Here is a 17,770-nt window from a genome sequence, read left to right on the forward strand (position 1 = left end):
TATATTTTATTTCTATATTTTCTATATTTTTATATTTATATTTCTATATTTTCTATATTATAGCTCTTAAAAAAAATCAGTGGTTCAGATATGGTATCCAGGATAACCTTATTATTCAAGGTGCATGGTATTTTCTGATTAACTGAAAGCTCATTGTTTCTCATTGTTTTTCAGTAACTGGTATTTTCATGATGACTTTACGCTCAAAACGCAAAACTTTCTATTACAAAAGTGACAGTCAATGTATTTTAATATATTTGAAACATCAAATATAATTTAAAAAATTCTTACCTAATCCTTTTTGTCCTGGATTCTTTGCAAAATTAAATGTAAACTGGTAAAAATCCTTAAATCGTCCTGGTTCTTTCAATTCTTGTTCCATCTTGGGTATCTGGGCCTTTAGTTTTTCTATGCTGTCACATCTATATTGTAAAATTAAAATTTATAAAAGATAACTTTTTCACTATAAATTAAAGACTTACTTATTCCTATGATAGCTTATATTTATTTCATAGAACCTTTTAAAAAATCAGTTAGTTGAAATTTTATCTTTTTACATTACATAAGCAAGTATAGGGTTAGCTGGAGGAAGTAACAGTCTGGAGTGATTAAACGTCAGAATTACCATTTTTAAAGGAAATGGAGTATTACTTTTAATTATGTAATTCATTGGACTATCAACACACCCAAACTGTAGAAGTCAGCTACAGTGAATAGAATGTATAGTAATCACCATAACAATCACCAGTTTAAACAGTAGTAGATACTCCTTACCTGGTAAGAAGTCACATGTCTAGCTCTCAAACTAACTCAAAGCATGGTCTCTTGCTTAGGTGAGGAACCATTCCCCTTGAAAAGGTGTTGTTATACAAAGTATAATAAGAAATATCACCTGAGCCCCCTACCATCTCCAACTGCATATCTCAAATCAGTATTAAGCTTTTTCTACATTTGCAAAGCATTCAACTTCCAAGGAATTGAAAGGGTCTATGTACCCATCTTACTTTCCACATAACAGCCTGAAGGCAGAAATCCTCTTTTTTTTTTTTTTATAGATTCCACAAACCATCATTCCATTTTTCTTCTAATCGTTTCTGATTTTATTTCCCTTCTATATTCTTCATAACACCTTCTAGCTCATTAGTTTGTAGACTAAAATTTTGATTTGGAAGTTCATTACATTTTATATGAATTCAGTTTCAAATGAAAAAAAAAGTTAAGTTCTAGTGGAACCTATCCTAGTACAGTAAATTCCAGCAAGTTCAGCATACAGCTGGCTTGGGAGGCAGAATACAGTGTCCAGGCCAGTTATTAATTTATTGCTTCTCTGCTTTAAACCTACCATTCTTTGCCCTACTTTGTGACTATCTGCAGTCAACTACCAAGAGGCTTTGTTTTTCTTACCAGCTGACTGTTAGGTTCTACCAATAGAGGGCGACAAGAGGCTGGAAGAGGAAGAAGGAACTTCTATCCTAGCTTGTTTTCTGCAGCGAGCAGTGTTCACAACTGGTGGCAACTCACAGGCCCGGCCGCAAGCGGCCTCCAGCCAGTTTCTTCTCTAACAGAGCGGCAGGCAAAGCAAGCACCACAGGCCCAGTGTTTCTGCAGCAGCTACACCCCTCCTCTGAACTCCTGAATCTCAGCCTTGCAGGGATTTCTTTCGTTTCCAGGTTTCTTCCTTGCTCACTTCCTGCAGCTGCAAGGGTGATGGCAGCTTCCTGCATCTCCCACTTCTGTTATACCTCAGAATTTTCTTTTACCTCTTTTTACACAATACAACTTTTTAAATTTTCCCCGTTCAAATCACTGACATGGTTTTTGTGTCTTTTCTGGACCGACTGATTACAATGTCCCTCAGGCTTGAGAATCAGAATGCCTGGGTTCAAATTCTGGCTCTAATCCTACCTAATTCCATAATTTCTCTGTATCTTACTTTTCTCACCTCTAAAATGAGTAAACACTACTTCTCTCACAAAGTTGTTGTGTAGGTGAAATACTTACTTACTTAGCACAGTTCCTGAAATAAAAATGAATGTTCAACAAATGTTAGCTATTATTACTGGTCACCCACTAAAAACAGAAAGGGTAGCAACCCAACACCTATCCACAGACTGAATACTTTTTCATATTCTCATTAACTACAGACAACTAGACGCCATAGGTAAAATCTCTACCCATGACTTTTTAACTTATTTATCCCAAGTCATTTAGCTCATCAGCTGTTCAAGGTTTAAGTGGAACAAAAAGTGATTAGTAACTTCTAAGATTTTACATTCTAGGAGTTTGTTTATAAATTCAGAGTTCACAGCCTCACAGTGAGAAATAAATTAAAGCTTGCTCATTTCACTTATCCATGTTAAATATTAAAGCATAGTAATTTATTTTAATACTAATGAACCTCCCTTAGAAACAAATGATAAAAGCATAATGCAAATGGAATAGGCTAAACTACACAGAAACCTTGACAAACCCAGAAAACTATGTAACATGGGAAGGAGCTAGCATACTAGCTCATTTCTATTTATACCAATGTTTGTAGGCTGGTAAATTTAAAAACTGACATTTACAAATACATAACACAATTCAGTTCCACGGTTAAATCTCATAGTAATGTACCTAATTTCCTGCGGTAATTAGATACTCACCCTAACTCTGTCATACCATCCATGAACTCTTGTTTGGAGAACTCGCACTGCGTCGCTGCTCTGAACTTCCACGCAATGATCAACACGCTAATGCTGGCGGGATCGAGTGCCAGGTCATCACAGAACTGCTGTATACCATCTATTCCAATTTTATTTTCATCTTGAGGATCTTTAAAAATAACAGTACAATATTAAATTAGTGCTGCACTTTATTATGCTATGCCTGAAACTAGGAAAGTAATGCTCTATATTCCATTAAAAAAAATGTTCACAAAAGATCAGAGATATGAAATGGTAATACTCTAACATATTTTCCCACTATAATATTTAAGCCACTTTGTCCCTGAAATGGCATTCTTGAGATGAAAGGGGGGGGCACTTGATTTTTAAGTTTTATTTATTCATGGGAAAAATGTGCCATGCCCATATACTCAGAAAATCAGACATTCCTACATAGAAAAAAAGGATTTTTTTTCTGAACATATGTACAGAATTTGTTTTCTTACAGCAAAGTTCATTTTATAATGGCAATCATTTCTTAATATCAGAAAAACTAAAACTCTGCAATTCAATCCCAATCTCAACAACATAAACATCTGTTGTTCAAATTAAAGAAAAAACCCAACTATCGATATATTCACTCATTAGATGGCAAAAATTTAAAGTAATGACAGATACAAGGAGAAAGAGGCACTCATACTGTGCACTGTTGTGGGTGATTCTCTAGAAATAAAAAATGTGCCCATCTTTTGGCTTCTGGGCATGAGTTAAGCATAAAATGTAATCCCACTTTAGGAAAAATTTTGAAAGAAACTGTGTTATCTATTTCTGCATAAACATAAAAGATACGGAAGGATCCACACCAGGCTATCAAATATAGGTTCCCTCAGGAGAATTAAGAGGGAGAAGCTATTAACTTCTTCTTTATTCATCTATTATATGTTGTTTAACATTTTTAAAGTATTACTTCATAGTTCTTTAAAGGTTGTTAAAATTATTATGCAGGTTTTCTTAAAATTGGTTCAGCTGAATTTTATGAAAATGAGGGGGGAAATCCAGGCCCCCAGTCACTATTCAAAAACTGGAGCTTGAGGGAAGAAAAAAGGGAAAAGATAAGGGAGGAAGAAATAAAGAGGCTAAGAAGAAATTTTAGTGAAAAGAGGGAAGGAATTTCTCTCACATCTCTTGACATAATACTAAGATCTACAGAGCTCTGCTGGACACATTCACCCAATTTATGTTCTATGTATGCCTGATTTCTCATAAGCATGTAACTGTGGAAAACCTAGCTCAAAATATTTAAAGTCACAAGCACTCACCTTTGTATCTATTGTATAGTTGTTCTAACTTCTTCCTGTCCAATGATCCTTTTACACTCTCTCGTATATAAAGTTCAGGATTTTGGAAAAAATTGTCTGTTGCAACATCTAACTTCCAGTCATTTTGAGACAGACAACTTACTGCTGTTTTTTCACTAGATTGTGTGAAGATCATAAACTGACGAACTTTATCCTTCTGCGATGATTTCAACTTGTTCTATTGAAACCAGAAAATAAATTGAAACTACGTAAAATCAGATGACTATATCTATATGGCCAACTAATCATTCTTAGCAATATTTTTTCCTCATAAAATACTAAAATATTTTAAGTCAAGACTAATTTTTTTTTATTATTCAGAAAGACAAAAGTTTTTAATGTAAAACACAAAATTTAGTATTTTACAGAAGAAATTAAAAGGTAAAGGAGTTTCGACCACCCCGCATTTCTCCTAAAAGTGGGTCCTGAGCACATATATAAAGGCTCTAGAAAGGGAAGTACAGCTACTCTCAAAACCTTGATCAAGCACGAAGCTCTAAAGAGATGCATAAGGAGTGGTGGTGAAGAAGTGACATTATCTAGCCAGCCAGAACAGTCAATGACCCAGGGGAACAATGAGGTTAACAGGTGTTAAGTGCAGTCTTAAAACCCATTCTAAAGGATATAGGGTACAATTCTCCCACCCCCACCCCTTGTTTTCTTGCTATTTTTACCAAATGTGAAAAAGAAATAAAATGAGTACCCTACATTTCTCCCGATGGTGTTCAGGAACCAAGATAATTATCAACAGAATTTCCCCATATTTGCTTTCAAACAGAAAGCAGTGCAATACGAACAAGTACCCTGGATCCTTCCAACGAAGGAAATTCTTAATATAATTCTTTTTTTCCCCTGAAAGCATCACCTCTTTCCCTTGGCCCGAGCCTAACAGAGGCTCTCCCCAAACAGGCTCTCTGCTGTAATAACCTCTTCTTACTTGCCTTATGTTGACACAGATTCATTTCTCATCTGACCTGAACCCTGTGCAAAACAAAGCAGGGCAATTAGGCCCTCTACTCTCCCAGGATCAAGGACCGTGTTCTCCCTCTCTTCCCACCCAACCTGGTCTCCTCTGCAATTTTAGCCTCCCCCCTATTAGTCTTCCCCCTACCAGGTCCTAACACCATCTCTCAGCAAAGTACTTGGGTTCTTGCTGAGCTACTACTGCAAGGGGGGAAAAAAGCACGTGAGTAGGGCACACATTTAATAGACAGAAACCGTTCTGTGGATTAAGCAACACTTCTGAACCCCAGCATCTTTGATCTAGCCCAAACGGACAGATCATAAACTTCAATCCCCTGATTGTACAGATGAGAGAAGACACACAGAAAGTTAAGGAATTTGTTCAAAAATCACCCAGGTTATTATTAGTAGAAATGGGACAAGAACAAAAAGATCTCATGAATCTGAGTCTTAGTAATCTTTCCACAAACCACACTGCGTGCAGTACATAGTTATAAGCCTTTTGAGATTTTCAAGAAATAGACTACCAAAGATATAAATATTTCTACCTATTTCAGAATAAAAACAAGAATATGCAAAATCAAATATGAAAACCAACCCTATCTCTTGAACTATGAAAAATGTTTATGCCTTGGAGTCTGATTCGTCAGCCACACTCTTCACTCTCTGTAAATATGTTATTGTTTAGGATTATGGATTAAAATTTCAACCTCTGTTCTCCATTAAAATTGAGAAACTACAAATTCACTAACCTCATGTTACCTCACTAATAACTCTACCACCTCTGGATAGCAGATAACCCATACCACATTATACAACACATCTCTCAGAGATCTAGGATTCTTCCCTTTTGAAAAATATCTCCTCAAGATTTATTATTCAATTGCAACAAACCCACAATGAAATCAAATGCCAAGGAAGATACCAATCTTATTTTAATACACTGTTTAACTGAAAGAAACCCACTTTGATTTCAACTTGTATTATTAAATACTATTTTTAAAATTCATATACCTTTTCCCTTGAGAGTGATAGTACACAGACATACATTTTAATCTTTCTGTGAAGAACAGAGAAGTATCTGATGGTCACTATGATCACCAGTGACCCCTGTATAAGGTTATAAAAGATGTTGGGAGATTAATCTGAAGTATACCAACTACAGGCTACATCCTGGAAATTACTTTTTAATTAAGCCTGAATTAACTTCTTTGTATTAACTTTTTCCCATTCCCCTAAAACTTGGAGACAGAAAAACAATCAGAATTATTTGGGGTTTCACCATACGATACTAAATTCAGTGCTCTATTCCCTGAAACTTGAATCATTTTTATTGTAAAGAGGAAGGAAAAATATAGCTTAAGTCACTTATGCAAGCCAAAAGAACTGTTCAGTCTATAATGACTTCTTGTCACAGTGCCAGATGAGAAAACTGGGGAACAAAGATAAAAAATCATCTTACCCACACAAATCAGTATCAAAATTATACAAATGAATAATTTAACTCTATTATCTTACTTGAAAAAATGTATGTAATAAGTAATGTCTATGTATATATAAATTAAACTATTTTAACTGGTTAAGTTTCCAGTATATGGGGCAATATCAATATATTTTAAGGAAAAGGGCTGTAGCTCCCACTTCCAACACCATAAAGGCTAATGAGTGAAACCTAGCAGAGAACTGACAGGATGGGTTTCAGCTAGGCCAAGAAGTAACAAGCAATTCCATTCCTGCAAAGGCTAGTAAGAACCCTCCCCTTCTTGTACTGATAATGCACTCTTACCATTTTTCTGTCAGCAATCTGTGCCTAGAATCAATCTTAACCATGTGCTCCCCTACTAGGGAGGATGTACTCAATTCTGTAATCTCAAAGGCTGTCCTACAATAAAGCTGGAGAGTACTACATAGAGTTGTCCCTTCCCCAAGTCTCTAGGAGACCTCTAACACTCCCACCCTCTTTTCCCAGGCTACATAGGGACATCAGGCAAGGTTTTCTGATTTTAAGAGTATAGCATCAAAGGTTTAAATTTCTATCAACTTAAGGAAGAGAAAAAGGGTATCCAGCCAGCAAAAAATTATTTACAGGGGATGAGAGGGTGGATAGAAAACTGAAGTAGAAGACAAAAACAGATGGATTTTCTCTATTTCTACTACAAACACAGTGGGGATCTTCCTAAGAGCAAAAACATGTGACAACTACAATGATTCAGCACTCAAATAAGTATATGTCATTCACTTTCAGATTTTTTTAGTTTGTTCCTTTTAGATAAATCGTATTTATTTAAACTAAATCAATCATTAAATAAGATTATATAATACAATCTTTAGTACTCAAATATGTTATCAAATTTTCAAGGAAATTCAGTATTGAAATATGTAAAATGTATAAAATACAGAATATATTCTGATTATTTTTAATTCTAGCAAAAAAGGGGGGAACCAGAAGAAGGGGGAGAGAGGAAGAGTAGGACAGTGAGAGGAAGGGAAAAAAGGAGAGAAGTGTTGTCTTTTGTAACAGAAAGCTAATTACGATTGTGTATGGTCACCAAAGTTAGAGATACTATTATAATCTGGATAGTAAAAAACACTTACTTATTCATCTTTCCAAAATAAAAAATCCGGTTATCAACACATATTGTTTAATACTTGTATCTATCATGTCTGCAATTTTTTTCACTCAAGAGATTTATGAATCACACTTAAAATAATAGTTTATGGGGCTCCTGCATGCCTCAGTCAGTTAAGCGTCTACCTTTCACTCAGTTCATGATCAGCATCCTGGGATGGGCTCCCAGCATCACTGGAGCCCAGCATCTGGCACTCTGCTCAGCTCAGTGGAAGGTCTGCTTCTCTCTCTGCCCCTCCCCCCACTCGTGCTTTCTCTCTCAGTCACTTTCTCTCTCCCAAATAACATCTTTCTAAAAATTATTAAAAAAGTAAAATATCTTATCTGGAAAAAAACAAAATACTTTGGATGTAGCCAAGTATCATACATACAGTCAAGTACATTTTACCACTGAACCTATAGCCTATTGTGATAGAAGAATGGGGACTTAGAAAGGCTTGCGAAGCCTGCGTGGCTCAGTTGGTTGGGTGTCTGCCTTGGGCTTGGGTCATGATCCTGAGATCCTAGGATCCAGTCCTGCCTCGGGCTCCTTGCTCAGCGGGAAGCCTGTTTCTCCCTCTCCCTCTGCCTGCTGCTCCCCCTGCTTGTGCTCTGACAAATAAGTAAAATCTTAAAACAAAACAAAACAAAAAGAATGGGGACTTAGGCTCTACAATAAAAATAATGATCATAATGGTATGAAATTCCTCTTACTACATATTTCCCTCAAGAAAAATAATGAACATGGAAAATTATTTTCTAGTCAACTAAGTCCTATTAATTCCAAAATGGAAATAGTTTCAATGGACAATATTTTTAAAGCAAAAAAATTAAGGATACATTTTATTATTTCTATTTTTCTGAATTTTCACCTTCTCACCCTTAAGTTTCAAATTCAGTCTGAACTAAAAAAAAAAAAGATACACTTTTAAAGGAATTTTCTTTTTTTTTTTTTTTTTAAGATTTTATTTATTTATTTGACAGAGAGAGACAGCCAGCGAGAGAGGGAACACAAGCAGGGGGAGTGGGAGAGGAAGAAGCAGGCTTCCAGCCCAGGAGCCTGATGCGGGGCTCGATCCCAGATCGCCGGGATCACGCCCTGAGACAAAGGCAGACGCTTAACGACTAAGCCACCCAGGCGTCCCAGGAATTAATCTTCTAACTCAATTCTAGTTCTCTCAGGATTTGATGACTCTAGCTCACAAAAGGCCATATTTAAAAAATCAAAACACTGTAATGATCACCCATAATTCTCACTAAAATCTCTGTATATTGATTCTCATGTATTTACCACATGATTAACAGTTTAACTTTACCTGAAACTTCGAAGAGCTAGTTTAAGTCCAGAGAAATCATACTGTCCATATATGATACACAGTATTCAGCAGATACAACCAAACGTTACCAATATCCCAAACCACTCATCTATAAAAGAGTCCCATAAGATAACAGGTTTGAAGTCAAAAGTGGGAAGAAAAGTCAATTCAACTAATGAGACTACCCACTCCTAGAGAAGACTTTCACCTAGCGGCAAAGCTCTTCGGGAAAGCCAGACTAAGAATCTAGGTAAGAGAAGTTGAAAATCCTCTTCCCTTCTACCTGCACAGAGAGGTAATACATGATTAGTGTGACTCTCAAACCAGACTGGCAGGATTCTAATCCCACCTGTGCCTCTTAATTGCTGTGTGACTTTGGGAGAATTACTTAATCTCTGTGTGCTTCAATTTCCTCATCTGTAAACAGGATGTGAAGGTTACAGGAATTAATTCAGGTTAAACTCTTAGAACTGTACCTAGCACATAGTAAGGCCTCCTTTCAAGTCCGTGAAGGAAAGAATATTCCAGAAGAAAAAAATAATTTTATGCAAATAGTAAAATAAATAATCATAATCAGAAAACTAGCAGCTAACATTTGAGCTCCTACTGTGTGCCAATACTGTGCTAGGTACTTAATTATTAACAATCCTGAAAGGTGGTTATCATTGATTCCACTTTACCAATGAGAAAACCAAGCCTCAGAGCTCCATTTATCTAAAGACAGACAAAAAGTAGCAGGGCTAGGAATGAAACACTGATGCCTGGCTTTAGGGCACTCAGTCTTTCCATTTATTCTATATTTTCATCAAGTGAATGAGAAAACAGAAAGGGCAAAAGTGCAACCACTGACTAATTATGTGTGAACTGGGAGGAGGGGGGAATTGTGAGCAATATTTCTTCACCTACTTTTATGGAAAAGTTAAGTGATCAACTGACCCTTCCCCAATCTCATGTAAACAATCTGTACTCTGACTAAAAATTGCCCATTAAGCATTCCCTCACAACCTAACTAAAAGGCTAATTTAGGGATGGAACTTCCCTTTTAGGGTTTTTGGGAGGAAGAGAAGGGGAGAAAAGGGAGATAGGTTATATTTTAAGAAAAGTAATTCAACAGGAAGAAAAATGTGTTTATTGTCGTGTCATAGTCTATTTTTAGAGCTGTCCACAATCTATAGCTTTAAATGTAAAGATGGAAAACTGGGGGATATTTAAAGTCAGGATTTCCTTTTCCAATGAGAAGGCCTGAAACCCAGAGAAAATACAAACACATCTGTAGGTTATGCCCCCAAAATATAAGCAAATGTGTACAATTTCAAATATTAAGCAAAACAAAAAACACTCAGTATTATTTTAAATTATAATCTGCAGTTTAGAATCATTTTTTATGGTTAGGCCAGTGCCTCTTATCATTCTTCCATAAATTTCCTGTACTTTCAATGACAAACTCTTCTTTAAGAGGTGTTGTATCAATACTAAATTGAATGTGGAATTATACCATACTACATTATGCAATTATTGTAGTCAATGATGTTTTATATAACAACAATTCACCTGAAAAAAATATTACAGAAAGTATACTTGTAAGATTCAAACTGGTTTCGTATGTTTCTCAATTTTGTTTGGTTCGGTATGGTTTTCCTCACATGTTTTAAAGAAGTATCCCGGGGTGCCTGGTTGGCTCAGTCAGCAGAGCACGCAACTGTTGATCTCAGGCTTGTGTGTTCAAGCCCCACAGTGGGTATGGAGCCTACTTAAAATTAAAAAAAAGAAAATTTTTTAATATATTAAAAGAAGTATTGTTGACAGAAATTTAATGGATTTTCTTCTCCTCACCCTAAGAATTATTAGATTATTCAAAAGATGACTCCCACTGTAAATGGAATAAATGGTTTGATTTCAGCAAGACTGTTCTATTAAAAAGTTATTTTTGCTAAATCCTGATTTCTATAATAGGATAGAAATAACCTCCTTAAAACACTTGTGTTAGCCATCATATTTCAATTGATTCCCCCAAACTAATTTTGAACTTTTAACAAGCAGTCAAGGTAACTAATTTAAACTTGCTTCTCCCCTCCATAAACATCTTCTCTAAAGAAATCTAGAATTAACAAAGAGATTACTCAGGCAAAAACAAAACAAAAAACCAAAGAATTTAATGAGATTTTGAAGTTTCATAGTTAAATAACTTATAGTAATGACTAGCATTCAAAAGTCATGTGATCTTTGTTTCATAAAGAGAATAAATGATCCTTGAAAAATGAAATCTCCTAATTCTAAGATCTGGTATCTATTCAAATCCTAAATCCAAAAATATTAGAATCTTATGAATAATAAATAAGCACTCTAAATGTTTACCGAAATGAAAATATCCTAATATAACAAAAATATGGGCCATGAACTTCACCAATTTATCTCTGTTGCTGAACACCATGTTCAGTGTTGAAGGATTCAAAAGTGTAATGCAACAGAATTCTTTAGAAAAGAATTATTATTTAAAAGTAAATCCCTCTTAAAATTTTACAATGCAAACAAGCGGCCTAATCACCGTTAGTGATTAGGTGCTAATTATATAAAAGGGATTCAACAAAGTGATGAAAAATCCTTTAGTAGCATTCTTCTCTTCTGTTTTTGCTTTTTCTTAGGTGGTGTGTGTATACCTAAAATGACTAGGTAAACTAGATAGTCAGCAGGTTATTCAAGAGCTTATTTGTGTCCACAAAGCAACCGAATCCTATTTGGAACTATTTCTCTTCATCAAATGTCATGGCTAATACTATCACAACTTGAACAACACACGCTGAAATTTAAAAAGGCGCTTTCTCACAGATTTTCATTATGCTTGACCCAACCTATAAGACCATAATGGAAACAGCAACTTGACTCAAATGAGCTCAGCTTTTTTAAAGCTTAAAACAAAACAAAACAAAACACCACCACCAGGAGAGTTAATTTTACTTTCAACTTTTTTACTATATGTACCAAAAGAGTTTTAATTTTTCAGTTACTTAAATGTTTACATCAGATCATTTCATTTGATACAAAAACAACTAGGTCACTAGGAAATATGATAAGGAAGAAACAAGAGTGAAACTAATCAAAAATTCCACACCTACTGAAAGAGCACTTGCTGGGTATTTAAAAACGGGGCGGGGGGGGGGGGGGGGGGGAGTAAAGTGTGTTAATCAGAGACCAGGCTTCTAAGCCATGCTCTGCCACATACTAGCTCTTTAACCTTGGTCAAATCATTTAGAACCACTAAATCTCCATTTCCAGAAACATTAAAAGGACATAGCAATACCCATCTCAAGACTGAAGATTAATAATAGTTGTAAATTGTCTGACTAGCAGACAGTATCTTCTCAATAAACGTTAAGGTCCTTCTTTCTCCCCAAAGGCCCAACTTCCTGCATATAGCTATTAAACTATGTACAAACTACTAGAACATATTCAAAAGCAATCTATGGAAGAGGTTTTGTTGTTTTTATTAACTAGCATGGTTAACGGTAAACTCAACGGTCAACTAGTTTTTACTGAATACTAGACAGTCATTTTAACCAGAATTGAAAACCCTATACACAGAAGCTGCAAGGTAAAGAAAACTATAGCAAGGGTTTTGTTGTTTTTAAAAACTGCTTTAAAAAATAATTGCCTATAATATTGTAACTGGACACTGCAGGTGAACAGAAACAGAGTCTGTCATACCACTCAGAATCTTTCAGTGGCTTCCCATTTCTCTAGGAGTAAAAACTCAATATCCTTACAATGCCCACCCACACCCATCCATCTCTACTCCTTACCACTCAGACCTCATCAGCTCTAATGCCCAAATACCCTTCGTCCCCACATACACTGCTCCAGCCACACTGGTCTTACCACATTTCTGCATGGCTTAATCCTTCATCGCCTAGTCTGCTCAAAATTCATCTCATCAGTGGCACAGACACCATTTTGCAAACCCACTACCACTGTGCCCCCACCCCTCTCCCCGTACCCCTCCTTAACACTGTTTTCTCCCAAAGCATTTAACACCTTCTAACAAAGTAGAAGAAAAACATATACTATGTTTATTATTTGTGTCTCCCTACTAAAATGTAGCCCTCACAAGAGGAGGGATTTTCATTTTTTCAGTGAAACACAAAAAATACACACACACACACACACACACACATTTCCAGTGCCCAGAACAGTGCTTGGCACAAAGTGTTTAATAAATAATTACTGAAATGAATTACGGCCCTCCTTTAATTTACTTGTGGATATGCAAAAGACTGTGAAATAAGTTCTAAAGAGACAAACGGGACTACATTCATTTGGACTTATAAACTCTGTATTTGTTGAAAGAACAACTTAAATTTCAAAGTCCACACACTTTTTTTAAAAAGCCATTAAATGCATTGTAATTAACATCATTAGTCATCCATTTGAAATTTATTTAACATATTCATTAATAACACATGGGTTTTCCTCTACTTAAAGGAATAATGTAATTTAACATCAAATCCAATTTTCAACAATTTCTCTAGATTCCATGTGAGTTAAGAGATAACATGTACCACAAATACTGGCGGAAATAGTAAACCAGGAGAAAAAGTTTCAGTTCTGCAACAAACAATTTTGCAAATTTGAACCTCAAAACCTCCTTGATCCTCAATTTCTTCTTCTGTAAAAGGGAAGAGGAGTAAAACAGATGTTCTCTGAAACCATTTCTGGTCAAAAAATCCTATGCCATGAACCTATAAAAATTTAGTAGCTTACCTGGTACACACGCCTCACACATCTATTAGATGAAATTAGAGAGTCAAAATTTTTATCTGAATAGAACTTTAGAAATCATCAAGTTAATCCTGTCATCTTACAAGTAAGAAAACAACCCAGGAATTTTGAATACTTTTTAAAAGATTTTCAGGAATAACAGAATATTGTCTAGTTTTGGAGTTATCTCTGGTCCATGTATGTGTCAGGTAGGTTAACTGAACTTTTCTTTATACAAAATATTTCAGATATCCCATCATTTAAGCCTACCCTAGAATTAACAACATGTCTTCTAGAAATAGGCTGAGCTACACATCCTGAGAAATATTAGCCCCAAAATTATGTCAAGGAACAATTAAACTTATGATGAAAAACTTAACTAAAAAAAATCATATGGCCTACCTTCTATTAGAGTGCATGGTGATTTAGTTTCTAAACTAACGAGAGCATACCAAGACAATTCTAGTGACATGATCTGAGTTCAGCCACAGAAAGTGTTTTAAATTAGTGAAATGTTGCCACTACTAGTATCATTAGATGAGTTATGGCTAAGTTCCAAAACTAGCTAATTTAATATTAACAAAAGGACAGAAGCTTATACAGCCTCCAATCCAAGCTGAACTCTTGCATGAACCACATGAATCCTGAATTCCTGAGCAGGTGATGAGCACTGTCGAGAGCCTGGTTTCTGGAGGATGCTGCAGATTTACAGACTATTATGAACAGTGCACATTTCAGTGCTCTCACAGAGTGTTTACCAGGGAATCACATTTCATTACTTCAAACTTACTATTCATCTACATGCCAAGAGTCTGAAAACTTCAGGAGTAGTGTCTATGACCCTCAAAATACTTTTAAAAATTTAGAAAATGTTTAGATGCCCTAGATCTTTGAACACTGCAATGTCAATCCAAATATTAACCCATATTTTATGGCAAAGTTTTCTTACAAATACAAATGGCACATTTTCATGAAACTTACCATGGAATATATGACAAACCAAACCACATATCCATACATGACACCAAAATTCTGCCAAGTTAGAGGCTGGAGCTAGATAAGTGTTATTCAGCAGAAATAAACCCAACTAAAAACAAAGATACTGGGGCATTCCTTTTAACACAGACACACACACACACACACACACACACACTCCTCAAAGAGGCCTTTATGTTCCTCATGAGCAAAAGGACAACAATATCATTTTTACTGTCTATTCATACGGTAACCTGCATGGAATTCAACTCATGCTCAAACTATAATGCCAAACATCACTTCTAGAAAAGAGAACCCAAAAGAGTCAGGTGCAAGATTACCAAAATGTAAACAGTTAACTTGACTACCACTTCTTCAAGCTGGTAAGACGACTGTTTTTGTTGTTTCTGTTGCTCTTTTTTTTTTCCAAACAAAAAAGAAGAGGGGAACAACTTAACAAACTGTTTTTTAAAAATCACAAATGGTCTTTAACTGACATAATAAAGCAATTACTCCTCCCACCCCAAGCAAATTAAACATGTGCTCAAAAGGTAGCAAGTCTGTTTCTCCTAATTTTACGAAATGAGAACAGGTTGCACTTCCGTACTCCCCGCCCCCCCCCCCCCAGTCCCCCAAGCTCAGCGGTTTCCCATATTCTCAGTTCTCAGCGGAGAGGCGACTATAACCTCCACCAACTGGCCAGTTACACTCTCATTTTCCAAAAGCATGGGACGCATCTAGAGGTGATGGGAGAAAGGAGAAGGGCTAAAACCCCGCCCCAAGCGAAACTGCCTGGAGACTTGAGGGGTGTTGGAGCCGGGAGCGGAGGAGGGAGAGGAGCGCCGGGAAAGTCTTTCCTTCTCGCCGGCGGGGCGGAGGGGGAAGCCCCGGCTCCCGGGCGGGGGGAGGCTTCTCACCCGGAACCCCGGACCCCGGTCCCCGGCCAGACACAATGGAGCCGGCGAGGGGGCCCGGCAGGGGCAGGGCCGTTGCCCCATCCCCTCCCCCCGCCCCAACGCCTCCCCCACCCGCGCCGGGCCCGGCGAGGGGCACCGGAGGCCGCGCCCCGCGCCCCAAACTCCCCGGGGCTCCTGACTAGGCCCAGCTCCGCTCCGCCTCCTCGGCTCTCGCGTAGCGGCGGCGCCCGGGCGGGAAGGGGCGAAGGAGGAAGGGAGAGGAGGGGAGGAGAGCCCCGCTGGGGAGCGGACGGAGGCCGCGGGCCGAGGCTCGGGGCGGCGGGGTCGCCACGGGGCGGAGGGCGGCGGGGCGGGGGTGCGCAGCTGCGCCGGCCCCCAGCCGGCGGGGCGGGCGGGCGGGCGGCCGCAGTGCCTCACCATGTTGGTGTCCTCCAGGCCTCTCCCCTCCTCCTCCGGCTCCGCAGCGAATGGACGGCGGCGGCGGCGGCGGCTCCTCTCACGGGCTTGCCGGGCTCCCGCTCATGCGCAGTGCGGGGCGGCCCCGGCGCGGCCCGAGGAGGCAGCCCCGGGCCTCGGGGAGGCGGAGGGACTGGGGCGGGCGTCCGGCACCCCGCGCGGGGCTTCCCCTGGGCGCGGGGTCCCCCAGGGCGGGGGGCGCGGGCGGGGGAAGGGGGGCGACGCACGCCCTCCGCGCGCCGACATCCTCCCGCCGCGCCTGGCGGTCTCCGGCGGGGTGGGGGGCCGGGGACACCCACCTCCGCTTCCTATGCGCTCCTTCCGCCGTGGGGAAGGTGCCGGCCGTGTCTACACCGTCTCGAGGAGGGGACGAGCGGTGGCCAATAACTTGAGCAGCCGAGGGAGACTGGAAGGGATAGGGCTGAGGCGCTAGATCCATCCCAAACCACCCCTCCCCATCAATACAAAAAAAAAAAAAAAAAGTGAAAACACCTCCACCCCGTGTTTTCTTTTTTGCCCCTCGGTTGCAATATCCGGACTGCATCAGGTCCCCTGTGTGGTCATACCAGAGGAGACCTTAGTCTAGCCACGTGGGAGCCGTAATGCCCTTTAGCATGGCACAGGTTCTTCCCAGACCTAAGTGTCCGCTGGGAGACCAGTGTGCTGGCCTTGGAGTTCTTGGCCAGGAGACCGGAGGAGTCAAGGCCCAACACATCCAACGAGTGGCAGTATCAACACCTGCTTGCTCTAAATATCCCCTCAGTTCAACCTTACCAGGATAAGTTTTGGGAAGTAACTGTAGAACGTTTTGTGTTTTGTTTTGTTTTGTTTTGTTTTTCCTGATGGTTGACGTCATTCCAGGTGCACCGTACGGGCTTCACCTATTCTCGGTTCTAAGTCCGGTGAGGCTGAGGATACCAGGATTCTGAGGGGGGTTCAATTGGACAGGAATGTGCTCACAGGGAGTTCAAAACGCTGGAGTGTGCCCCTGCCCTTAAGAAATTGACTATCCGATTGGAGAGATGGGACACTTACATACACAAAGGAAATAAGAAAACAGGTAATGAAGCAAACCTAGTCAGAAAAATCACATCTAAGACTGAGCCAAGAGTTTGGATGTGTTCCAGGACAGAACCAACTTGAATCAACCTGTTACCACCATCCTCACTAACACCCTTTTCCCCCCAACGCCAGCATAAGCTACCAGATCAACCCTATGACTTTGAACTTCTTATCAAAGCCACAGAATTTCTTTGGCAACTCCCCAGGGCCGCTTAACACTTTCTGGAGCCAGCCCTTTATCAGGAGCTCCCAGACCTCTACTAAGACTCTGGCCACCACAGCCCCTTGCTAGGTTCTGGATAAACAGCTCTGTGAGGACAGGCCAGATCTGCTTCATGCAGCCAGCCTGAAGCTGGCCCACACCCCTGGATGTTCTCCGGGAATTCCCCTCCATTTGACCTGAAATACTAACTAACACCTAGGGTCTTAAGGAAAAGGATTCACTGTATCTCTTTCTCCACACTGTTATACTTAACTGAGGTAATAGCTCACAGGTTTTCTTAAGCTCTTTTTCTAATTGCCCAGTCCAAAGGACAATTCTCAGTTCTCATTCTACTTGACCTCTCTCCTCCATTTGAACACTTCCTCCTTGAATTTCCTCTCCATCATTTTCTGTGATTCCACTTTCTTCTACATTTCCCTCCTTCTTCTATGAACACTCTCCTTTGCTGGCTCAGCTTTCTTTGGCTCTGAAATGTTCCTGAACCATCCCTGAATC

At 39.1% G+C, this 17,770-nt stretch overlaps 1 protein-coding gene across 6 annotated transcripts in view; it reads right to left on the reverse strand.

The window, feature by feature from the left end:
• DCUN1D1 (defective in cullin neddylation 1 domain containing 1) overlaps nucleotides 1–16,389 on the reverse strand; it is a 32,574-nt gene extending 16,185 nt beyond the window's left edge. The window contains exons 1-6 of one of the 6 annotated variants that reach the window (XM_057306641.1): nucleotides 14,959–15,202; nucleotides 10,534–10,640; nucleotides 4,869–4,984; nucleotides 3,965–4,181; nucleotides 2,646–2,814; nucleotides 292–422 (exon numbers count right to left, since the gene is read on the reverse strand). In XM_057306641.1, the coding sequence (XP_057162624.1) occupies nucleotides 292–422; nucleotides 2,646–2,814; nucleotides 3,965–4,139 (475 nt within the window). In that variant the 5' untranslated portion in view covers nucleotides 4,140–4,181; nucleotides 4,869–4,984; nucleotides 10,534–10,640; nucleotides 14,959–15,202. Of the gene's footprint in view, nucleotides 1–291; nucleotides 423–2,645; nucleotides 2,815–3,964; nucleotides 4,182–4,868; nucleotides 4,985–10,441; nucleotides 10,464–10,533; nucleotides 10,641–14,958; nucleotides 15,203–15,951; nucleotides 16,112–16,289 lie in introns of those variants that run through there. The other 5 variants (XM_057306640.1, XM_026497945.4, XM_026497914.4 and 2 more) reach the window with 5 other exon arrangements.
• Between the last annotated feature and the right edge of the window lie 1,381 nt (nucleotides 16,390–17,770).

This window comes from Ursus arctos, unplaced genomic scaffold (assembly GCF_023065955.2).
Source record: "Ursus arctos isolate Adak ecotype North America unplaced genomic scaffold, UrsArc2.0 scaffold_4, whole genome shotgun sequence".
In the NCBI taxonomy this organism is placed as follows: domain Eukaryota; kingdom Metazoa; phylum Chordata; class Mammalia; order Carnivora; family Ursidae; genus Ursus; species Ursus arctos.